The sequence below is a fragment of the Tyto alba genome, unplaced genomic scaffold, assembly GCF_018691265.1.
Source record: "Tyto alba isolate M040663 unplaced genomic scaffold, T.alba_DEE_v4.0 Super-Scaffold_33, whole genome shotgun sequence".
Lineage (NCBI taxonomy): Eukaryota > Metazoa > Chordata > Aves > Strigiformes > Tytonidae > Tyto > Tyto alba.
The window spans coordinates 6,587,921-6,613,463 of NW_024881308.1; the positions used below are offsets into that span (position 1 = coordinate 6,587,921).

The 25,543-nt window shown below is 40.9% G+C and overlaps 1 protein-coding gene across 4 annotated transcripts in view; it reads right to left on the reverse strand.

The window, feature by feature from the left end:
- Positions 1–1,704: 1,704 nt before the first annotated feature.
- Positions 1,705–25,543, reverse strand: part of STK4 (serine/threonine kinase 4) — a 47,598-nt gene continuing 23,759 nt past the window's right edge. The window contains exons 10-12 of one of the 4 annotated variants that reach the window (XM_042800936.1): positions 24,500–24,657; positions 4,743–4,908; positions 1,705–3,808 (exon numbers count right to left, since the gene is read on the reverse strand). In XM_042800936.1, coding sequence (XP_042656870.1) covers positions 4,750–4,908; positions 24,500–24,657 — 317 coding nt within the window. In that variant the 3' untranslated portion in view covers positions 1,705–3,808; positions 4,743–4,749. Of the gene's footprint in view, positions 4,909–17,754; positions 17,833–24,499; positions 24,658–25,543 lie in introns of those variants that run through there. The other 3 variants (XM_042800935.1, XM_042800933.1, XM_042800937.1) reach the window with 3 other exon arrangements.

Sequence of the window (25,543 nt, forward strand, 5' to 3'; positions counted from 1 at the left end):
GCCTGGAGAGAGCAGCAGGGGGGAAACCTGCCCTGCGCCTCTGCTTCCAGATCATCCCCTCCGCGGTCAACAAGTGATGGTCCAGAGCTCTCGAGCCTCTCGGGGCTGAGGAGAGGCTGCCCTGCAGCTCAGCCACACGCAAATTGTGCAGAGGCAGGTCTGCAAGAGGCTGTAAGCACTCTGGATGGGATTCAGGGACTCTGGGCTTCCTCCGCTTCCAGCGCTGTATTGATTTTAATAGTGACGATCCAGAGGGAAGCAGAACAGACTGTGCTTCGTAGATGGAATTGAATTGTTTTAAAGTTTTTAAACAAGTTGGCTGTCTTCCTGAACTCTTAAATTAAAGGGCAATTAAGTCACTTTCAGTCTGGAAAGAGCTGATGGGTGTTTCCTGGTTTGACTCTCTCTAATTTTGCCAGAGTGATTAATGCAATGAAAAATTGTCAACTCTCAAGTCAGGGCTGTCAGCCAACACTCAAAGCATTTATCTAAAGCACATGCTCAGACCCTTTTGGCCTGTGCACAGGAGGAAATGGGACAAAATGAGGGTGTAGGGAAGAGTAGCTGGGCATAAAGGACACTGGCACAGCAGTACCTGTACCTCAGTACTGATGATTATTGTGGGAGGAGGAGAAAAATTGCTGGTGCTACAGACTTCATGGAAGGTTGACTTCTCCCGCAAGGGGGAGAAAAACCTGGCTGAACAGCAGCTCCAGCTTGGGGATACTTGTCAATGTTGGTTTTGTTAGTTATATGCAATTAATATTGAAGGAAGCACAGGGGAACCCTCCCCTGGCACGGCTGCAGTGCTGGGAGTGCGACCCTCCCTTCGTGCTGGGGCTCCACGATATCCTGGAATGTTGCTGAGAAATGCAGGAGCTCCAGGCTTTCCTAGTTACTAGAAATGCCCAGTCTCCCTCCCTTTGATATCCACACTCCTTCCTAACACTGAAAAGCTCAGATCTATTTTGTTTCTTCCGGGATTGCTAACCAAAGCTGACTCCTGAATGAATTCTGTCTCTGCTTCGGTTAGTCATCCCTTCAGGACAGATTTAGTAACTGCTCAGGGAAACCACATAGAAGCCAACAGTTCACTGTTGGAAGGCAGCACCCACTCACTGTCAACTTCATCTTTCTCCGAGCTAGAAAGCTGAAAGTGCAGCAAGTCAGTCAGAATTAGGCGAGCGAGCCTCCAGCTTCACCTGCTGTGTAGGAAGGTGGATACATTGACACATACCTAGTCCCAAACCTGACTGCAGGCTCTGCGAAGTTGCTGCAGTGTGAAATAACACGGCAGAGATAAGGAGGATCTAGGGCAGAGCGCAGCCTCCCCGGCCGCGGGAGCACTGCCGGGGCCAAGGGCAGCTCCTGCGGCTGCAGCCCCAGGCTGGCGGCGCCCCCCGCGCCGGGGGCCTGCCCAACCGCCGGCCGTCCAAACGGGCACCCAGCGGCCCTGGGACCGCCGCAGATCTCTCCCCGAGGTGCAGAATTAGTAACGTTTTAAGGCTAAAGAACTGTCTGTTCAAAAAGGTCTGTTGGACATATTTACTGCTTGTGTTTATTAAAGCTTGTATGACCCACCAGAATTTTGCGTAACATTAGTTTACCAGATGCATGTCATGTTAAAACTTGTTAACACGTTAATCCTGATAAGCAACAATATGCCAGAGTATTTTAATGCATAAATATGAGTCATGACACATGTTTTCAGGTAAGGACAGTTTATTTGCCCCCTTGAACAAATAAGGCAAGGTATCTGAGAAAGAGCAAACAAAATCTCCCGTATCAAACTCAGAGGAATGCAATAAAAGTTACCATTTCATACATATACAAACTAATGACCCAACACTATTATATACAAACAGCCAGATCTTAGAAAATAGCATTTCAAGTCAGCACTTTATGCCAGTGTTGCTAATTTCTTTGTTACAAAAAAGTTAAAGCTACAAACTTCACATTTTTAAGTCTCACATGACTGACATCATCAGTATCTCTGGGTTTTAGAAGCAAAGATAATGGTTTGTCCAGAACACTTTCAGCAATGCAGATAGACCCAAGGAGCACACAAATGCAGCTTCACAATGAAGCTAGCTTTTTGCTTAAAAACTTTGTCAGAACAGCTTTCCCTTATGGTACGAGCCTTGGTCTTAGCCTGGAGGACTCTGAGAAGTGAGGCAGTACTATGCTCCCAGACACTCTACAAAAGGACCAAAAAGGGAATTATTTTCTCTAACAGATTGAAAATCAGTGAAGAAGAAAATAATTCCTCTGCATTAGAGCTCCAAGTGCAAAAAAAAAATCATCAAGTCTCAGCCACTGCAAGCATTTAAGAAAGGTTCAAAGACAGTTAAGCCATTGGACCAGTTTTACGTATTTTGGTTCATTTGCTGTATTTTAAGACAATCACATCAGCAAAGCAGAGTATTTCAAGAGTGCTTACATTCAGTTACAGCAGTCACAGGTTGCATATTCTGTAAATAGACACCATCCTGTGGTGTTTCACCTAAAACTTGGGTTTTCTAATGCCCACTGATCACTAGAAAGTTACCTACACAGTGCAGAGGTAAAACTATTCCCAGTAGAATCTGCTTGATCCACGCCACATGCAAGCAGCGCACAATTTACCATGTCACATATCCATATGTCTACCCCACCAGAGGTTTTGGACCAGGTCAGGTTCACTCAAGTGACCAATACAAGATTCAACACTTGACCAGATGCAAAGGACGTTTGTGAATATTGCTCATAATAAACATGTTTAGTGCAAAACGTATTGCACAGATTTTAGATGAGGACTCTATGAGCCCTGATGTTCATACAGCACTGCACTAGATCTCCTTAGGGAGTCCAGACTAAGGTATTTTAGTCTGTTAACAACAACGAAGCTTTTAATTACCTGGCGTTCCCAATTCAAAACTTTCCCAATACTTGAGGCAATCAAATAGCTGGTTATCCCAGGATGTACGCTTCAGTACCCTAGACACTGCCTACTGCCTTCTCCCTTGGGGACAGCCCCTTTGCCGATCTCCAGCAGCTGTGTTCACACTGTGTATCAAACCGAGACAAGCCAATGCAACCAGATCTGCAGAGGGGGTAAAAATGGCTTGGTTCCTTTCACAGCAGTGGAGTATACCTGTTATCAGCAGCCAAGAGTCTGCTCCAAGGAGAAAAACAGAGCCTACGGAGGCGTGAAATGAACACTTCACCTCTCTAACAGCATTTGATTCAGGACAGGCTGCCATTTAGTTTAATTATCTAGGTGATGTACCAAGGCCTATTTCAGAAGAATGACATGGAAACTGTTCCCTCTATCAGAGCAAAATAAAAATAAATCTGTAGAAACATTGTTCTGTCCAAATATTTCATCGTATGCTAGATACATCTAAAACTTCGTAACTCTGCTGTTACAGCCCATGGAGCAGAGGCACCACTTGGTCTCTGCCTTGCAACCAGACTCGTTGCTTCTGCTTTATTCTCCACCCTACTGGTGTGAGCTAATTGCACCATTCTCACAGCGATTGTACACGCTGGGGCATTTTCATTGATTAAGCTATACTGGGCAGGAATGGCAGGGAAATTTAAAGGAAGAACACAAGAGCATTCAGAGGAACTGGAAGAGAAGAGACTGAATCTCTTCCAGTAGGACATCAGTAATTGTCTTCTCATCCCGATCTACTCCACCTTTGCTCCACCACCATAAATGCGCTTCTTTGTTAATTCAGCAAAGTCTTTACCTTCATTTCAATTCTTCTGATGTGCTAAACCTTGCAGAAATGTGAAGGACTGTGAAGCATCGAAAGATGTAAATCTGAAATGAAACCTATAAAATATTTCAAAAACCATGGAGATTTTTAACTCCTCTCAGACACAACAGAAGTACCTAATTCCTGAGAGAGGTTCACACAACTTTCACCCATTCAAATACTGTTTCCTTTTCCCAGCACTCCACCATCAGCAGGATCTCCCTGAAGGACATTTCCAAACAGACAAAGGGGAATCAGATCACCGACTGGCTTTTGGTTTTAAGTTGGTGTGGATTTTAAATTACAGAATGTAATTTCTGATGGAGGCACAACATGCTTTATCTACTCGTATTAATTCATAAAGTACACGAAAAGAGGACAAAACTGAGGTCTTGAAGAAACCACACTTGCTTAAAGCACACAGTGTAAGGCATGGGGCTTATTACAGGCTTTTTAAAAAATGAGATTTAAGTTTCTTTCAAAAGGCTAGAACAGTTGCACATGTTCTCACCTGCTCTCTTCAGTGGCCTAAAACTTACCAGTACCTTAACAGTAGAAAGATACAGTTAACAGCTTGGAATTGAGTCTGTGCATTCACAAACAAACAAAAACAAAAAAAAACAACACAAAAGATGCAGCCTTTAAATACCACAATCCATATTAACTTAAAATAAAATGGACTACTGAAAGTTTGGTTGAAAAGAGAGTGAGCCAACTTTCATTACCCTATTCCTATCTGTTCCTCTGATTTAAAAACAATCCCCCTAAAAACAGTAACAAAACTTCTTCGGAATAATGTTTTAAATACGTGTCTAACATTAAAACATACCATCAGGATCTTCCACTTAATGGCATTCCTGAGTTCACAAAGGTGCTATGGAAAAATAAGTGAGCAGAAGTATTGCCCTCTATTTTGCTAGCATATTTCAATAGAAATCAATCTGTTTAGTAGTCATAAAAGCAAGGAGCTGATTGTTTGAGGATGGAAGAATATTCTACCAGTGGCTCAGAAGTTCTGCTGCCGTCGCTTCTTGGCTTCAATGGCATCAAGGATCGGCTGCCGCTTTGACTGGTACTTCTGGCGGATTTCTTCAATCTCCTGCTCCATCATGGGGTCCAGGGCTGAGAGCCTCCTCTGAAGTTCATCAACACTCCAAGTCTTTAGCTAGCAGGGAGACAAAAGAAGAACAGACACTGGCACCAGTACCGTCACCATCCCCACACTTAGAAGGATTTTGCTGCCCATCTGATGGTCACGATGCGTCTTCCAGTAGGAGCAGGTAGAAGAGAGACTTCTGCTCCAGACTGCTGCCCTCAACGAGGCTGGCACGAGCCTCGGGATACTGGGCTGCTTTTGCTCATTTTACAGATACATTACATGGTCTGTTTAGTGACAACATGAGTGTATAAAACAACCAGTGAAATGTTTCCCCACTGAGCTGTTTTTTTAATGATTTGTTTTGCAGGCTTAGAACAGAAATACTGTACTGAGATGGAAGAGAAGCGAAGCTCTCTCCCCCTCTTCTTTCCTTGCAACTAAACTTCCTTCTGCTAAGTGACAAAAGGAGACAGAAAGGAACAGGAAGAAAAAAAAAATCATTGACAAAAGTTGCATTTGAAAGTAAAAAGCATTTATGTACAATCGGGCTCAACCTCAGTCATGGTGAGGGATTCAGACAAGAAATCCCAGAACACACGCAAAAGGTCACTCTGGGTCAGCCTCATACTGATATAATATGCAAGTACAATTTGTATTTTACTGTACACGTGAATATGTCAGACTAGTCTGGACAAGCTCCCTTTCACTGAATTCCCTATCTGCCTGCCCTTTGTTTAATTGGCTCTCTTGTGCGTGCCCATTTGCTGAGAACTGGCACAGAAAAGTTTTATCCTCTGATTAGAGATGCCAAGTGTGGCCTGGGACAGCCTAGATTGTCCATAGCTACACCCTTTACATAATATTATAATACTATAACCTGTGGAACAGACAGGATTTTAGGATAATGCTAAAAAATATGGACACTGGAAATGCTTCAAATGTTCACCTAAGCACCAGCCCTGTTCTCATCCAAGACTGAGTGACCCCCAGAAACACATGGGAGACACTGTTTTACAGCCACCACAGCCGAATGGGAATGACTATTTGCACCACCTGCTTTCAGTGACCATCTGCTATGGATACTGAGAACATGTGCAATAATTTGTTTTGGGCTTTTTTGTGAACAAAGTGTCAGTTTTTAGACTTTCCACAAATGTCATAACTGAGTGACTTATCTTCAGTTAAATGCAAGTGATGCTGCTGTCCTGGTTTAGCTGTTGATTAGTAAGCTATCATGGTTATTCTTCAAGCCATTTCTGAACCAAAACACACAGTGAAACGCTTGCTGACTCTTATAAGGCAATATTATATATTAATAGCAGTTTGCATCAGTCCTTAAAATGTATGTAAATACTAAACTACAGGAATCTTGATCCTTTTTCCTGAGGTGGATGAGATATCAGTCCCCAAACCACAAAGTCATCTACTAGCTGATTTGTCATGAGGTCTTTTGAAATTCTTTAGCATATTCTGCTAAATAAGATATTTCCTAGTGGCAGTTATGGGATCACAAATCCACTTTAATAATCTAGGCACATGTGAAACAAAACCTTCCTCGCAAGGGTATACAGTCTTTTGGTCTCTCCAATCAGGCAACTGTTCATTAGAAAGACAAAGCACTTCCTCTGCAAAGATATACATTATTTATACACATTAATGCAACTTTACCAGACGGCAGTTTAAGTTGATGCATGGCACCAGTTGCCTTTTCACACTAATTTATTATGGAGCAGGTAATTAGTCAACATTCCCCTTCCTTGCAGTGCAGGGAACTGAACAGTCAAAAATGCAAACAAGAAGAAAACATTAATTCAAGTACTGAACACATATACTAAGCAGCTATATCAAGAGAAAATGGCTGTCAGCTCTCCCAGAGTACCGAGTGCTAGAATACTAAAAGAGAGTTTTGTAACAGATCTAAAATACTTTGCTCACAGCTTAAGCCAACTATTAGATGTCAGAAATTGTCCAAGGGCTGCAATCTTCCGTGGATGCCCTTTGAGCCTTCTCCACCATCCTCCCAAAGTGCTGGGTGCTGCTTACAGCCCAAAACAAATTGCCAGAGTAGGCAGCCCGGAGGACAGAGCAGATTTACAATGATGGTCTCTCCAGGCCCCGAGAACGTGGCAGTAAGAAGAAAAAAACCTGCCTTATTAATTTTCTTGAACATGATCTAGCATCACAGGACATCCCCCCTGGATACCGACACACAAAGTCTTTCTGCTAACTGTAAGCAACTGCTTGCCAAGGGACGCAATGGCTGCGCGTTTGTCAGGACAGATGGTGAAGATGCTCAGCGTACAGCTAAGTCTGCAGCAGGCAAAAGCCTACGGATATATATTAATATGAACAAATTGGTTACCTGTGCAGACGTGTGATGCAGAACAAAGTAGCTACTTACAGAGACTGATCATGGGTTAAACAGAATGGGGATGGTGGGAGATGGAAGTGAGGCAAGCTGATGCAACACAAAAATCTAAGAGCACAGAAACACGTCCTGAGTGCAATGCCGTGTGTTGATGAGGATGAACTAATTATAGAGATTTCATCTGGAATAACTTCAGCGTGGCTGTGAATGCCCTGCTATTCCTAAAAGAGGCAGAGAAGCCAAAGGACAACTACTAGTAAAAGGTCCAGAACATGACCATTCACCGCAGATGAGCTGGCGAGACTGACACGTGTCCAATTACTTTGAGAGCCAAGAGCCCACGCAGACGCAGAGGACGTCTAGCCGCCTGCTCCCACTCTGCTTCAGGCCCGTGACAACACGAGCCCTGGGACCTGCGCTGGGCTATCACTCAGCTTGTCCTTCCACTTGCACACGCATCTTTAAAAGACAAAAAAAAAGAGAACTGCCTAAAACGTGATGGTCTCCACTTCATTTTGCTGTGTGGCATTTCACTGTAAGCCAATGCCACAGACAGGACTTTCTCCCAGGAATGAAGTTTTTAAACTCCAGCATATCTGTCTCTGCAGTGGTAGACTCCTGGGATACTGACATTATTCTCTTAGAGAAATGCCAGAAGCAAAATAAGAAAAGAAGGACAAGGACAGAGCATCTCATGACAGATGGTTACTCAGGGTAAAGTCTCAGTGCTGAACAGCTGCAATTAGAGCTGGTTTTAGCCACAGGCTCAGTCCCATTCCTCTCCTCACTTCTCCTCAGCAATTCTGCTGTTGTAAGAAGTCTAAGTGTCTTTGTAAAAGCTATCTATTTTTGTCTACACTGATCAAATAGCTAAAACAAACTTTTAAAGGAAGGCATCTCATTTCAAATCTGAAGACTGACGTAAAATACTTGTTCTAAGGTTGGTCCAACATATCTGTCAACAGGGAGAGGCAGCAGTACAGCAAAATTGTTCAAAGTGGTATGTGCAGAAAGCTAATTTTTAACCATTTGATTAACAGCTGTATTTTTATTCAAGGTTTTGAGAATGATCTTAACTGTAAAAATGCCCAACTGAAGACAAATGTCAGAGGTGCACATGTTCACCTGAGAGCCTCTCGCCCGCGGCCATGCATGCTGTTCGCTGTTCTTCAGGCTGCAGAAACCACTGACAGCAACATCTTGTTTTAATATGCTGATGATTCCTACTATATAATTCAGATGGACATACAGCCTTTCTGTGCATACACAGTAATGATGGACAAATCAGGAACAGATCATTTGATATACAATTTCTTCCTCAAGGAGAAGATTTGTAAGCTATTCATGACATCCCTTCACCAGCATTTCAGACAGACTTGCAGATAACTACTCACTGAACAGTGTTCACCTCAGCAAACTGCTTCTAAGCTGCTGTCCTTTCAAATCAGCATTTTAAAAATAGGGCAAAAAAAAATACCGCTTGCATTTGTTACAGTCAGGTAAAGTGTCACTGCAACACGATATTCTACTGAATGTAAATGAATCTAATCGGCAAAAGGAGAATAAATAAAAGCTTTCTGTAGACATGTTAGACACAGCCACAGGTTCAACATTGAAGGGCACCATGGTCTGAAATTTATACCTATGCAATTCTGTCCTGAGCAAGAGGCAGTCTAAAAACCTGCCATAGTATTTTAAACTGATCATTCCAGATTTATGTTTCACACAAGATCCACTGTAAAACACAAAGCCTCGAGAATTAGCCCAGGCCCTTCGCCATCCCCAAGAAAACCAAACAAAAAACCCAAACAGTAAAAACTTTTTAAAATTAGAAGCCAACGCAAATGATTTACTCACGGTTCTCTTGGTATCCATAGTCCTTACACTGAAGAGCACCCGTGCCTGCTTTTCCTACAGTGGGGTCTGTAGCTTGACCAGTTTGGGACTAGCATACTCCCCTGGTCCCTCAGCAGCCCTTCACCAGCACAAGGTCAGCACTGACTCAGATCGAGTCTGCACTACTGACATAAATATGATGTCGTCCAGTAATCCTCAACTCACTTCAGCTATTCTTATTTGTTCCTCTACCTGAAACCACTGCCAGCAAAATCCTCTTGCTGCATGAATTATAAGCATCAAATAGAAACAAGCTGTTTCCCAGCAGCTTTCACACATTTCTCCCCCAACAAAGACTTTTGGCAGAGCACTAACTCACCGGCTGCACAGGAATCAAAAAATACTATCTTGGAGCAAGTGAAAAACACGTTCCTCTTGCCACTTTCTTTTTACTTGCTGACACTGAATGTGATCCCTAGATTTAGCACAAAGCCTTTTCTTTGCATCTTTGCAATGTTTCATGCTATCTGGGCTTTGTTTTTTCAAATACTGCCTAAGAAGTCCTGAAGCTTGTGCCAAACATGTACTCTCCATCACCAGGAAGGGGATGCAGTTCTTCTACCATCATCTTTAAACACATGGATGGACCCTGACTTCTGGAACAAAATAGGAATACATATGACATTGCTGAGATTGGGGTTATTTTCCTCATGGTGAAAATACTTGAATAGTTTTGCAGAAGGAGGATATTTTCAAGTCTTGATACTACAGCAAAATCCTATTTCCTTAGCCTTCTCGTCATACCCCTCTACCATAATTTTTGCCAGTCTGAACACTTGCCTTCCACATACTCACATAAAGTATTTTCTGAGTATCTTCCCACCTTTACCACCAATAGCCTGTGCTTTTTAGAAAGGAAACACCCGGCTCCAGCAACCAGTCTGCCTTTCACCCAAATATTCCAGGTGCCATTTACTGCTCAACACAACTTGATGTCAAACTTTTAAGTTTTAAATAGCCTTTAGAAAAACTGGCTTTAGCAATTATCACTTCATAAGGGGCAGTGGGAGTTTGAAGACTAAAATACAGAAGTAATAAAATTGCAGCTTCCCACGCTACACAGGGAAATAAAATTCTTAGTAGAAAAGATATGAGCTAGATGGGAACTACAGAAAAAAACAAATTAATTGTCTATTTAGCACAGCTTTTATTGTTATATCTTCCTTTTCTGCCTAGTTTTCATGCTGCAGTCTAACAGTTCTTGACTGCATGCCCAAGTGATCAAAGCCCCCCAAAGAAACTCAAGGCATCTTGAATCATATTAGCAGGGAGCACAACTCTTCATTTATTTGTGTGTATTTAGACTGGCTAAATCTAAACATGGCTTGAAAAGGGTTTTAATCCAAGCTATGCTAAACATTAAATGCCAAACTAGGAATCTGCTGCTAGAGATAATAAAAAATATTACCAGTGTAATATAGTAGCAACAGGCTATTTTGGAAAAACAAAACCAAACAACCAACTGGGGACTACAGTTGTATGGCAGCACATCTGAGCTCTCACAGGAGGCTACTGATCACACTCGACAACAGAAGCAGCTACCTGGTGTCTACGTACCAGAGATAAGTACAAAAGAATTCCTACAAATAGTCTATTAAGTGTTCAGATGTCCTTTGGGAAGGGAGGCTCTTACAGGAGAGACTACTTATTTAAACTCTTGCTTCACTTGACCTTGGCTATCAGCACTGCTATCAAGATGCTTCCCTTCCGATAAAACCAAGGGCACATTCGTAATTCCCCTCCAGGATCCTGCAGATCACTTTGATAAGTATCCAGCTCAACTTCTGAACCTTCCTCCTATCACCTCCTCAAACAGGGTTTTATTTTTGGGAGGCAATCATCTATTGGATGCCACTTGCTGCGACTATTTGTAGCAACCACCTCAGAGTGTAATTCAGCCTGCAGCATGAGAGTGCATGGGTGCTATAGAAGACCACGAGCTAGGGAGAGGTGTCAAATCTCAAGGATTCATGAATGTGAGCTCTGACAAGTGTAAGAACTGAGATTATTCTGGAATTAGCCTTCTGTAACTTGAAAGACTGGTTAAACACGGTATCAATTAAATGCTCGTATCAAATATACTCTGAGGAAACAGATTACTGAATAGTAGTATGCACTTTTTTTAAACCAGCAAAAAAAGCATTCAATTCCTCTGACCAAAATTAAATGTAGAAGGTGATTTCTCATGCTAAGCAGTGCTCTAGACTTCAGGTCTTGAAAAGGGTGATACAAATTGGTGTTGGAATAGCATACCATTTTTTCCTTAGCATTTTTCCTGAAATGCTGGCTCAATACCATTTGGCATACTTTCAATCACTCATCTAAAAATTAAGTGCCGCCTTCTCATTTATGTTTCTAGCATAAGGAGGCCTCCATGTAATATATTAGCAGGTATTAACTATTTATTCACTGTAAGTTATCCAATGCAAGGGACACAAGAATCTAAGAACCTATAGGCACTTACCACCCACTTTTCATCATGATTGTCAGGTCCCTATAACTTCACGATTTTGTCAAGCAGCCATGCTACAGAGGGGCTACATTAAATCAGAACAAACCCCAGTGCCTACATAAACATTGTCTTGATTTTCCCCCCTTTTAGCATTAGCGTGTCAATGAAGTGTCTCAGTGTTATGAAAGCAGTGGATGAAATGCACTCACTGTGGGATTTCATGCAAGATTAAAAATACAGATATTAATCTTTCAAAGGATTTGAAAAATAAGCCTCAGCAGCACAAGCTTCTGCTTTTAATGCATCTTAATTATTTAGGCAATGTGCTAGCAAAACACATCACGGGCTGCAGCATCCAGCATAAGTCAAAACAGCACTGTGGCTAGAACTTCCCAAAGGAAGCAAACAGCATCTGTGATCAGTGTACAACTGGAGACAGTCGTTTCAGGCCACCTCATCTGGACAGCAGATGACTTCCCACAAAGAAATAACACTTAACTTTCAACTAGATCAGCATATGCTCTAGAGGCCAAGCCAACTGAAATCAGTGCAAGTCAAACAGCTGAAACCATTAAATGAGTATGATCAGAACATCGCTGTTTGTGGAGGAAAGACAGACACTAACACACATTCGGCAACTGATCTCTAGGCAAACTGGAAAAAAGTATTTTAATAGAGAGTTGTATCGAGACCCAGGCCTTCACAGACGACATGTTTGGTCTAGCTTTACCTTACTTTCACAAATGTGGAGTTTTACAGCTACTGAAAGTGAAATATCTTACTGCTAGTAAGGATCCTAGTTATTTTCCATGTAGCTCTGCTAAACTGATTAAAATAAGGGTGTATGATACCAGGCCACTGTATCTGCTTTATTCCTACAGAATTACTGGAAGGTGATGTGTGCTATTTTTCCTGCCCTACTCCCTGTCAGACCACATTGTGAAGACCCCATCTAAACTGGAAACTTCTCTCTGTCCCGCGTCTGCAGTAAGAACTATGGCCAAGACTTCTCTTTCCAGCTTATTAAGGCTTCTCTCAAGCTGCCACATGATCACGATCTGACAGGCTTCTTGGGAAGCTGCCCCTCCACCCGAGGCACTGCTGCTCACAGCATCAGTACCCCTTCACTGATGGAGTCTCACACACCAGTGGCTGCTGAGGCCACTGCTCTTCTCTAGCAAGAACTGCCATAGTTTTATTACTCAACTATCTCTAATTTCAGGCTACCATATAACAGTTTGATCCTGTTGGTTCAGGAAGGACCGTCCTCAAGCTTACTTTCAGTAGCTAATTCCTGGGACCACTACGGAAGAGACATAGACGTGTGCTTTAGACACACAACTGCTCCTTCACTAGCTAAGAGGCACCTTTGCTTTGCTTTCTCACTCTCCCCACAGTTCGGAAGTTTTCCCCCATTTCTCAAAAGCCTGTAAGAGCCAGGGGGGAGCTTTGCTATTGGCAAGATGTCAGATAATTCCCAATACAGAAACTAATTTCAGAGGATTCTAGCAAACATCCAGATCTCCCTGGCTACTCAGACATAACTATGTGGCGATTATGCAGAGCGGTTACCCACAGAGCAGAGAAGATTGCACAACTGTGGGAACACCATAGCCTGCATCAATAATGTTGGCATCCCCGAGTTGCTTTTAGCCAAGAACTGCACTTTATTCATCCTTACTGTAATCCTTAAAAGGCTCAAGAAACTTTTGGTGTTACAGCCAGCACAACCATATCATCTCTGTATACTGTTGTTACTCTCAGCATTGTACAGAAGTTATATTAAGGAATAAAACCCATCCAAAGCTCTACTCATTGATGAGTGGTCATAAAAAGAGGTGTTTTTAAAAAGAGCAATGCATTTTAATCTTCTGAGCTCCGAGATTAAATTTCCTTTTTTAGCCTTAGTATCAATTATGAGTATGAATAACCTTATTCACTTTCAGAATCATCCCAAGTACTGTACACACTTAATCTAAACAAAGGAAATGACAAATTGTGTCAGTGTTGCTCTGCAGTACTAAACTTCAAGAAGACCAAACCTTAAAATCCTTTTGGGACTTAGAAAGCGTCTAGAAAGAAAAGTAATCTCACTTTTTTTTGTTGTTGTTTTGGTTTGTTTTTTTTCAGTAACTGAATTAGAAACCAAGCTAAAAGGTCAGCTTTTCTGGACAAGAAAAAAAACAAACACACCAAGCACAAAAGGAACATCTTGCTTATAAAAAACACTTGCTTGCCAGAGATTTGATTAAGGAAAAACAGAGCAGAGGTTTTTTCCTTCTCTAAATGATTATGCTTTAATTTTCTTAAGTAAGAGTACCAAAATACCTTTGGACATGCAAAAATGAATCATGTCATTGGGCTCTGAAGATATGGCTAGCTGCACAACTCAGCGTAAAGTACACAGCTGACCAATGTGGGGGGTTTTTTGTTTTTGGTTTGGGGTTTTTTTGTTGGGTTTGGGGATTTTTAAGGAAGACAATCTGTCAGAAAATGCGATTCCCTTAAACCAAATACCATTTTCTACAAACCTGAAGGGTTTAACTGAGTTCTGCTAGAAAGGTATGTGGGCCTGTAATGGCATTTCCTTCCAATCCATGGTAAGTGGGCATTATAGATACTTTTAAACAACTTTGGCCTATCTTAACACTTAAGAGTATTAACCTTTATTCAACAAATGTTTTTAATTTGAGTCATAGTCTCCCAATTTATTTCTGACTCCAGGAGAGTGGCTGAAGGGGGTTTGTTTCCAGGAAGAACACACCAGTTTCTTACTTTGTGTACCGAAAGTGAGGCTTGTCGCAAAACCCCAGTCGACACTGCTCTGCCTTGCCTCCTCCACTAAGGGAAGGAAGCAATAGCCACAAGGAAGACAGGAGAGAGAATTAAAAGCTTTCTGATGAAAGACTGAACTACAGAGATTTCCAGGGCATTTTGAAAAATGAATAGCTGCATGACTATGGGAGAGGCTGTTGTCTTTAAAACCTGAGGCATATGTTTAATATCTCACAGACAAATATTTTTTGGAACAGTCCCCCAATGAACCATCTCTATAAAATCCATGTCACACGAACCTGCACGCCTCGCCGTATAAGGTTTTCCTAAGTGTTCACTATTACTTGGGCATCTATTTATAATGCTCCTGCATGATAGTAAGCCACAAAACAAGAAGGAATTAAGCACTCCATTTCTGAATAACATTCCTTTTAGACTGGATCAGTCATTCTGTATTAAGCTACTCTTTCTCCCTCTTTCTTGAAGGTCAAAGCTTGGGTTCTGAAGCTATCTGGTTGCTGAGGTTATTGAAATAAGAGCTAAGGCAAACCCTCCAGGATACTCTGGACATTGAAAGTAGCCACAGCCAGCTGCAAATTCCAGTATCTGTATGAGAGAGACCTCAAACATGTCTTACACATGATTAAACTCCCCCCTGCAAAGTCTCCTGATGAGGTAAGCAGGGAGACACCCAGTAGTTACACTCACCAAGTAACACTGGCAATAAGCAACATCTCGATTGTTCTGCAGGTTTTATAGTAATACAAGAAGAGGGTGCACAAAGGCAAATGCACCAGGTCCAGAAGTCAGAGCTGAGATAACTTTGCTCCTCCACAGTACAACATTTCAGGCACTTGGCCAGATGAGACCCTGCCCATTAGAATGTATTTAGAGAGGCTTGATGGAGACTTTATCCCCAGGCTTTTTCCCTTATGGTCCAGAGACTCCATCCTCCAAGAGGCAATCCAGAGAAGCTCCTGATGCAGAGTCCCCAAAAGGAGCCCTTTTTGCTACAGAGGAGAAAAACCTAGACAAGCTTGTCTTTTTAAGCTACATTATTCTTTACAAACATTTGTACTGACAGATGAGTTGCAAGATTTTAGAAGCATTTCAAATAGATCTCGTTTGAGCAGCAGTGTTCGTTCTTTAAGGGAGATGCTGTGACAAGAACACACACAGCCCTGAAAACAGATCCCAAGGCATAACTAGGCTCAAAGAGGTTTTCTAAAGAATTCAGGATGCTCAGAGAATTTTTCAATGTCACACCTTCAATTACTAATTCCTCTTCCCTTTATCCCAAAGCATGCTGCAGCCTAACCTTAAACATTCAGCATTAGTGGGACAAATCCCATGATCCAAGTCCCTGGATGAAGTTCTGTTAGTTACTTAGTTCATCTACAAAACTTCCAGTCAGTGTCTCAGCTGATTAAATGCTACAGTAGGAAAGGGGCCTCTAAGGTAGTCCAGGATATTGAATTTACAAGTCTGAATACTCTCATATAAAGTTGATTTCAGGTTACATTATTTCAGTCTCCATTAAGGGCTATGACCTAAGCAATTCAACACAAACGGCAGCAACTCATTTTACTTCCCACTCACCGCAAGTTTCATTTAAAAGCCTTATGTCACAGAAGGCCTGCTATATACAAAAATATAGCAAAAATGAAATTTTGACAGCAAGTTGTGGCAGTAAGTGCTTTGCAATCAATGTCAGTATGCACCAAAGTGAAAGCAGGTGGTGAACAATGACCCTGTTACCAAATGGAAGACAGCAGAAATCTATTCTCTTCCACAGTAGAGGTGAGAGTCAAGCCACTGAACAACCTTTTCCAATTTCAAATATTGCTAACAAATTTTGAAACCAAATGTGGTATCCTCTGGGTTGGATTTTTTTATTATTATTATTATAATAAAGGGAATTTAGAAAGTTTTATAAAATCTACATATATAGATCTTGTAAATCACACTGGTGGTTTGAAGCAGGCATGAATTCAGTGAGGTTTGCAGTAAGGTTCAGGGTGTCTTCTTCATGCAAATTTTACAGAAGATTCAAGACCACTTACCAAACAATAGAAGAGATAAGCAAGCTGTTCCTGGGCTTATTTTTAAAGCAATTGTATGTTTGATTACAAAGTGACAAAAATGAACCATTTCTCCTTAATAAAGATGTCACAAGTTAAAAGTATTTGCTGGGAAGAACATACTAAGTATGCTGAAAAGGTAATGCTTAAAAGAAACACAAACAATTAGCAGAGCTTTACAAATTCTTGGCAGATGGCTGAAAGAAAAAAAAAAAGGAAATCCATTTAAGGGACATCAATGTTATGAATCAAGGCAGGTGACATTTAAAACCAATGAATAAAACATCAAAAAAACCCTGTCTTGTTGTATAAATCATACTTCACAGTAGAAATTACATCTAGGTACTACATTTCAAGATCTCCCTTAATTAGCAGGAGATTCCATTGGGGTATGATTTCAGTTTTGGAAATTAATAGTTGTCTACTCTGGACTTCTGTCTGTTGTCAGAAAAAAATACTCTTTTCATTCGAGTCTGTTTTTTCCCCACCCCCCTAAAATTATGGTCTTAATGCTCTCCTACTGAAAGAAAGCTTTATTTTAGATTCAGCACAGCACAAACAACTATCTCAAGTTTACTTGTTTCCCAACGAGCAATCAGCCCTAGTTCCATATGACCTAGACCGAGATACCTATCTGCCATACTAGATCTGACTTTCTCAAACTGATGAATGCCTTAGCAAGTAAGTTCACTTTACGATCAAAGTAAGACTATTTGAAGAAATCAGTGGCTGAAAAGTAATTTTTATTCCAGCCACCACTGGGAAAAAGGGGAGTTCATGATAGATGAAGGGAAGAAACCTTTGGACAGAGAAATCCCTAAAGATTCACTCTAAGTGTTTGGTTTAGTCTTAGAAAAAACATCATTGAAAAAGCTCTATTTTAACCAAACAGTTTCTTCTTCTACGCAAAACTATACATATTCAAATGAATTTCTGGAACAGTCAATCTTCAATCATCACACAAGGGTCAGAGTAACTTTCTCTCTTAAGAATGTATTGCAAGTTTCATAATAATTCAGTAGAAGTCTAAGATTATTTGATTCTCCAATAATTCCATTTAAATGACCTGTAAATGTGAACATTCTAATAAAAGCTTTTTTTACTCCTGTCCAAGCAGGCAGACTTTCTGGAGTCTTAGTAACCAGCTCAGAATATTCACTTGAGTAATCTGGATGGCAGAAAGCAAGAACAGAAAGATTAGTGTAGAGGGCAGCATCTGATACCTCTACCAAACTGTTTAAAAGACAGAAGTAAAAAGAAGATAAAAGAGCTCAGAAGATCACAGTAGAGTCAGGGAACACTATAAAATCATAAACTATATAAAGTCACACAACAGCAGCTTACCCATATAATGCAAGTACTTTTCTTCTAGCATCTGTTTTATCCATGTACCCTCACAGCATGTCGTCTTCCTACTGCTAGAAAAGACCCAAAGACCAGTTCCAACAAAATGAGAGACAATTATTTAGCCTGCTATCATTTTCAAAGCCTGCAACTGTACAGAAAATACTCCCAAGTTTTTAATTGATTGAACTTTTAGAAGGACAAAAGGGAGCAAAGCTATAAAGCATCAATATTAGATTGCTAATAAATGCTATCCAAATGAATGTTCAGAGAAACCAAAGACATTGAATGTTCCAGGTACTGGTAGACAACAAGCTGTTCACAAGACAAATGACACCTTCAGACAGAATACAATAAATTAGAGACTCTGGTCATTGTAAAGCAGAATGTGTTTACTGTTATTGATAAGCAATAAATCACCTGCCCTCTAACAGTTCCTCCCTATAAATCACTTCCAGTGAAAGAAACAGATGGTTCCAGTATGCAGCCATTCCTCACCACAGCCCTGAGCCGGGAGAAGAAATATACCGTGCTGAGTGATAGCCATTTCTAACTGTAGTCGTTCTATAGTGGCATAAGAGAAGCAGCAGGGCAATGCAAGAGACATACCCCTGTGCCCTGTGAGATACCAGCCGCAGCGTTTGCCGATCCATGCCCGGGCTGCGCAGACGCAGCGCGGCAGCGTGCATCACTCACCGACCGCGCTGCGCCGGCTGGGACGCCGGGCCCGCCGCGGTTTGGCGCTCCCCCTGCCCCGACCACGCCCGATACGCCTGAGCAGGCTCTGATCGTCAGGCACCATCGGGCTGGTGTCTGCCACCAATCTCAAAACCACAGTATGATGCTAATGCAGTTTGACTTGCTTCGAAAGAATTAAGCTTTCTATAAGCTTTTCAGTAAGAACGTCAATCTTTTGCTACACACCAATAACTAATTTGTCTCACTATAAGGAAGAGGATTCACATTCATGATTTCACCGCAAACCAAAAGCAATTTGTCCAACTGAACAAGCTGAAGACACCATTAGACTAACACACTTTTCTTCTCTGATGATAAAGATACCAGAAGTGGTTTTACTTATTTATTTTTAAATCTTTGTTTCCCGTGTAATGTTTAAAAATGCTAAGTAAAAGCATAGAAATGAGGATGTTAAAAAACAGTACATCCCAGATGAGAGCAGCATAATGAAACATTCTCTCATTAAACAGAAAATTATATTTTTCTTTACTACTTCAAGAAGAATTATACCTCCACTCAGGTAAGATGAAGGCTCACTTTCATTTACCTTATACTTGTAAAAAAGAAAAATCTAAGCAGTAGCTGTTAAAAGCTCTCGCTAGAAGCGTCTTACAGACAGACAAAAAATATTATGGTTTCCTATCAAGTAAGTATAAATGGACATACAGTTACTCAAAGTTATTTAAAGGAGGCTGCAGCTGTGATACCAACTCTTGTATTGCAGATAAATTCAAGAACTCCAAAAGATGTGAATATACTTTTAGGAACTGGATGTTACTAAAATTTCAGTGTTTTCTTGATGTTTTGCTTCCACAGTTTAGCAAGCTATTGCTTTGTCTCTTATCTGAACAAATTCCAATCACAAGTATGAAATATCTATCTAGTGCTCACTCTTTTCTCCCACTGGCTTGGTGAACCATCCAACTCCTGCAGCTCCCTGCTCTGAGGAGGAACACCGGTAGGACTCAGTGTAAGGAAGAGAAACACTGCCTGGAGCAAGAGCTTCTAAACAAAACCAAAGACCACAGTAATCTGTCTACAGACACTTCTGAGCCAAAGATGCCTCATTTCAAAATTAGTGAATTTTAAGGACCACAGTCCACAGAGTATCGACAGGAAGATGTGGCCTGAGTACTCTGGAAGCAACAGACTAGAGAACTGGTTACTGGAAAGAGATCTGTAGCATCAAACCCAGCCCTTGCTCCAGCTCCTGTAACTCCGCAAAGTCCCATCTCTGTCTAGCAGATGGCAAAGTGGAGACACAAACTGTTGCTTCTGCTTGAAGACTCTGACTGTGCAGCCCTGACAAAAATGGCAGCTGACCAGCACCTGCATTCCTCCCCTTAACACCTCCTGCTCATCTTTCCTTCTTTTGCCCTGCAGAAATTTCAGAAGCAACAGTTCTACTGCTTGTAGGACAGTCTTCCCCAGCAGTAGAGAAACAGATGACACTGCACTGAAAAGTGGTAAAAGTCTGTTTTGGAACTGCGGGAAATCACACCAATCTTTCCTGTCCAAAGAAATTCCCATCAGCAGCCAAAGAGACACTTTTCAAAGGGAGCTGAAAAGATGAGCTGGTGCAGAGAATAGCACTCACAGCATGGAAAGGCAGGACGTGAAACACAGGTTTGCTCATGGCAGACTGAAGCGTGGTGAACCTGTGAACGAAGGCCATGACGAAGAGCCATCTTCTGCAGTCCTTCCACAGAAAGCTGAGAGATTTGCCACATCTACTCCTTCTACTTCTGCAAACCTTGGCACTCCCAAGGATACACGTTAATTTTATTTTTATAAAGAAAAAAAGTTTTGCTCCAAAGTTTTTCTGCTTCAATAAGAAAACATGGGCAGACCCTCTTCATTAAGCCAAGGAGTGAGACCACCTAAACTACTGGCTGCTAATAACGGTAGGAAGACAAAAGGTCTGACCCACCAAGACTTAGCAGATGCAAGCAAATCAAGGTCTTGCCAAAGGAAGCGGGGTACTTCTTAGGAGGGAGACATAAACCTTGTTTCTGAATGTCAGCTTCCTTCCCAGAGCTGCGGCAGCAGGACAGAGATTGCCAGTGCAGAAAATGACTGCTGATGGTTGCAGTCCTCCACTGAGGTCCTGCAGGTGAATGGCAATGCATCCCTTCAAAAGCTCAGCTATCAGCTGGTGTTCTTCCACTGAAGCACAGATAGCAAGAGCAGCTAAAGACAACATAGAAGTGTCTGTACCAATTAAGATCTCGACAGGCTACCTTACACAGGCAGGAACGGTTGCCAGATACACAGGTGCTGGAATCAAAAAAGCGTTGGAGCAAATGGCTGCAACTCCTTGAGTAAAGCCTGCTGAAAGACTTGATGTCCTGCAGTACTCTTGCTCTAGTGCCTGCTCAAAGTTCAGGTCCTGTTTAACTACATATCCAAAACAATCCACTCGGATACTTAATTGGCATAGTCTGAGTGTTCTCTGAAAAAATATGAATTCGAGTTACGGCAAAACCTAAACTCAACATTACAGGTATTAAAAAAAAAAAACAGCAGTTGCATCACGATGGCAAAATTCAAGATTGATAGGGGCTCTATCGGCACTCATTTTTGCCAGTGAAACCACACTCCTGAAATAAAACTGAAAAGATTTCAGTCTTGTCATAGCTACCATAAGTCATGAATGGCTGGAACCTGCTAATTTACGATCAAAATAGGCTTTCAATAAAATGATTAGAGATATAATACACAACATCCATGACTAGATGGTCCACAAACATGTGCTACAGTATGTTTAGCAAGACTGAAGGCCTTTCAAGCCAGGCCAGAATAAAGTGATCCCACTTTAGCCACAACTGATCCTAGAATACTGACTTGCTCTGAGCAGTTAAAAAGCTTTTAAAACAGAAATAAGCAAAGGATCTGTAGTGTCTAAGCGCAAGAAACACTGCACAATTTATTTTGCCCTATGTTACAGTACTACTGAAAGATGAAAGTGAAGAAATATATGACATTGTATAACAGATCTTCTAGCCTTTTTAATTTAAGTCTGTGCAACAGTATATGGCTAATGTTCATTGGCAAAATTAAATTCAACTACAAAAATTTTGAAATCTGACTATGGCAATTAGAAATTCTACATACAATGCAGCCAGCCCATTAACAGCCTACACCCCTGCAGCATTTTCATATTAGAATTTCTTATATTCTTCCTAAAAGCAAGAATTTTTGCTCATAATTAGTATTTTTTCCCCATGTTAAATAAATCATAATGTTCTTGAAAACATTTTTCGTAATCAAGCAGGGCTTAAATCTTTACAGATCCTTGTTCAAACATGAGTGGGGATGAACATTAACACCATTGGGCATTGACTGATCAGTTGAGAATAACTTCTACCTCAGAAACCCAAGGCTAGAGATACACTGCTGAATATACACTGCATTTATGCCATTCCCGACCACAACCAGGACATAGCCAGAGCATCACGTTTGGGAGGAACAGAGTTCACCACCTTGTAGAACAGGATCTCTGGTTTTCTTCCAGTTTCTAAACAGCTCTGCAGTGGATGGGGCTGACTCCATCTAACATGACATTGCCATTGCGATATAAATAGTGTCTTATTTGCCTTCTTCAGAGGAACAATGTTAGTCAAGAAAAAGGTCAAATGGTTTTGCCATGGGGGAAAGGAGCAAAAATCGTTTGTAATGTAATACTGCCCCCTTTTTTTTTTTTTTTTTGGAAGACAGGAGACTCCAGGTGCTAGTCACATAGGAGGGAGAAGAACACAGAAGAGAAGACAAGGCATATTTATCTAGTCTATAGTAGCACAAAGCAGTATTATTTCAATCATTTCTTAAGGCCCAAGAGGAACTTGTATTCACCCAGCATCTCACTGATCTAATTTCTACTTGGAATCCTGCAAACTCTACAGACAAAGTCTGCTCAACCCTGCTAACTTTGAGAATGCAGAAATAAGTTATAGCTGCAGGCAAGTCTAGGACAGATGTACTTGATACACCTAATAAATGTATTTTTTTCTTATTCCACAATGCCTATTGCATTGATGATTTTAATTAATAGAGCTTTAATAAACATGACTTTTACCCATAGTTAGCCATCTAATTGATCAATTTTTAGCCAAATGGGAAAAATACTCAGTTTTAAGTCTTTAAATACATTATACAATGTGAGGTTACTGCTACCAACCCTCAGATAAGGGCTACACAAATATCCACATGTATTTGTTAAGGTTGCTTTCAAGCATTTTTCTTATCCTACAGGAAAGAAAGCAGCTCTGTTACAAAATCTGCATGCAAGACAGGCCGGTATATTCACACACAGTTGAACTAGAGAAATACATATAGCTGGGAAGTGAAATTTCTACAAATTACTACATGAAGGTGACCCAAAGCCCGATTTATTGCTAGCTTTTTTTTATTGCTTGCCTTTATTGCTTCCAGCGCACTGGTAATCTGTGCACACGGCAATACTTCAGTACTAATGGAAATCAGTAAAAAAGGTCACATGCGTGTCAAACAGTTGCATTACACATTCTAAAAATACTTGTAGGTCCTGTTTGTTAGAATGGCACCGACCTTTCTTTGTGTCATCTGCGCTGCCTGTGCCACTCACCGGGTGCAGCCTGCACCTACAGCTCACGGTATGCAGGGTGGAATACATCCTACTCAGTGGAAATAAGGGTAATTGCTAAACTTGTTATCAACCAAATTAGAAAGTAAAATAATTACAGCAAATTTCCCCCTGGGGCATCTTCTGCAGACTACAGAAGACTTTTAAAATACTCCAAACCAGTCCATCTTTCCTGGGAAACACCGCACATTAAAAACTAATTGTTTATCATTAAATTAAGTTACAGCATGTAAGGGGAACGAGATAAACGTATCTGACTTGACAGGAATAGTGTGCTTGGCCCAGACCCTGCAATACAGAGGCAGCTTGCAGGTTATTTTTGCAAAACATGTTTATGCAGTGACTTTAAGCCTTCAGGCTAAACATAACACGGTGCAAAGGGCTACAAGAGAGAGAATGAGCAGGTCCCCTCAGCTAGCCATCTTTACTGCTCTAAAGAAAAAAAAATTGAGATGCAGCAGGAAAGACAACAAAATGTATGTAAGAGCAGTAGTCCTGTACCAAGAGAATTAAAGGCTCCAGCTATTATTCCAGCCTTAAAAGTAAAGCATCTCCTTGAGTCATGACTAGCAGAGGGATTTCGCTTTCCACACTGCTCTGCGAAGGTGGAGTGAATCCCACCAAGCACTGAACGCAGCGTGACAGCCTGAACCACGGGCAGCACAGACATCGTAAGGGCACACAATGCACTTCAAGCAAAAAGTGCTTGCAGTGAAGTATCGCTGAAAGAAAATCCAGCAGAGCATGCATCTTCTGGCGTTTTCATCTCAAACCAGAAATTTTCCATCCTCCCCTCCCTCCCCCCCCCCCCAAAAAAAAAAAAACAGATTTACAATTAATAGATCTTCCTTCAGACTTCTGAAAAGTTTCTGAAAATGCTTATCACATGAACCTTAGTTAGGAAGACTGAAATTGAGGATTTGAAAGAGAAATTAAGAAAAACTCCATATTTATATAATAAAACAAAACCTAGAGCTGAAGCTTGAGAAAAGCAAGGAAATGCAATGTTTCTAACACTTTCCTTTATCAAACAATACACATTCAGGATTTGCATTTCCCAGCTGCTTTCTGGAATTCTCTTTTTTTATTTTAAATGCATAATGGGGAAGTAAAGCAAGATAGCTTGTACCTTCATGCCTTCAGGCTTTTTTGTTTGTTTGTTTGCTTTTAAACAAGGAAAGTATATAGATAATGACTGGTTATGATTACCAAGAAATACCTAAAGAAAATGAGTTTTTCAAAATGCCCCATCCAAATGCATTAGCAATTAGAATCTCCTCAAGTTTCCATTAGTCTGTCAAAACAAGAAATAATCTTATAGCAGTTCTGACTGAAACTCTTCAAGATTGTCACACTGATTGAATTTCAAAGTATAGACTTACAAATTCGTAGTCTCCATCCTGTGGCACTTTCCAATCAGATGAATTTTTTGTCTGGCCAGACACATTCTTCCCAAAGCTATTGATTTGATTCTCCTTCTCCTTCTGCTCGAAATATTCAAGGAATGATGGTTTGGCTGGCTGCACCGTTTCATCCCTCCCTGGAATTATTAAAAAAAAAAAAAAACAACAGTTGTTTTGAAAAATATATTTTCAGTTATACCGCCTTACATCATGCCCAAAAGTGATTTTATTTTTTTTAGCACACACTAAATCAAATAATATTGCTAAAGTACTATTTTTTCAGCAGCTTTTGAACCATAAAACTGACTGTACAGTGGGAATGCTGGAGAAAGGAAGCTTAAAGCCCACCGTGCAAGTGATTACAATGCTGGAGGCCTTGGCCTCAAGACCTGCAATCCAGCCATCAAAGCACACTACCAGGTAACCGAGCTTCACGCACTGAATGCTAGAACTAAACTGCTACCAACTAGGGAGACTGGGTTCCTTTCATCCCAGCTGGGTTGCATGCACTGCAAAATATGCAGAGTTCCAAAACTAAACAGTGTTGTTTTACAAGCAGAAACCCATCTTTATATTTTTGAATAGAAAAGTACAAAAGCAAGGCTTTCAAAGATCACGTCTACCATACAAATATCACATAACTTGCCTTGGGTAGAAGTAGTCAAATTCTACATTTCTTGGGTAGAAAGGATTAGTTCTTTTGCAAAGCTTTTTTTTTTTTTTTTTTTTTTTTTTCCGTTTTATAAACAGTAAGTTTACTTCCCTGGTTTTCTTTTTGTAAATTAATTCCTCTGAACACACCTTCTTAGTGGATGACTCGAATAAGCCAGATATATAGATTAACTACTCAATTCTAGACTTCGTTTAAGAAATTGAGATAGTAAGAAATGGGCAAGGGTACAAAAAGACACAGAGGACTCAACCCCCTAAATACGAATACTTTTGCTTTTTAAAACCAGGTCTCATAAGCCTCCCAATAATCATTCTCAATAACAAAGAGTTCACTCATACTGATGGGAGAAG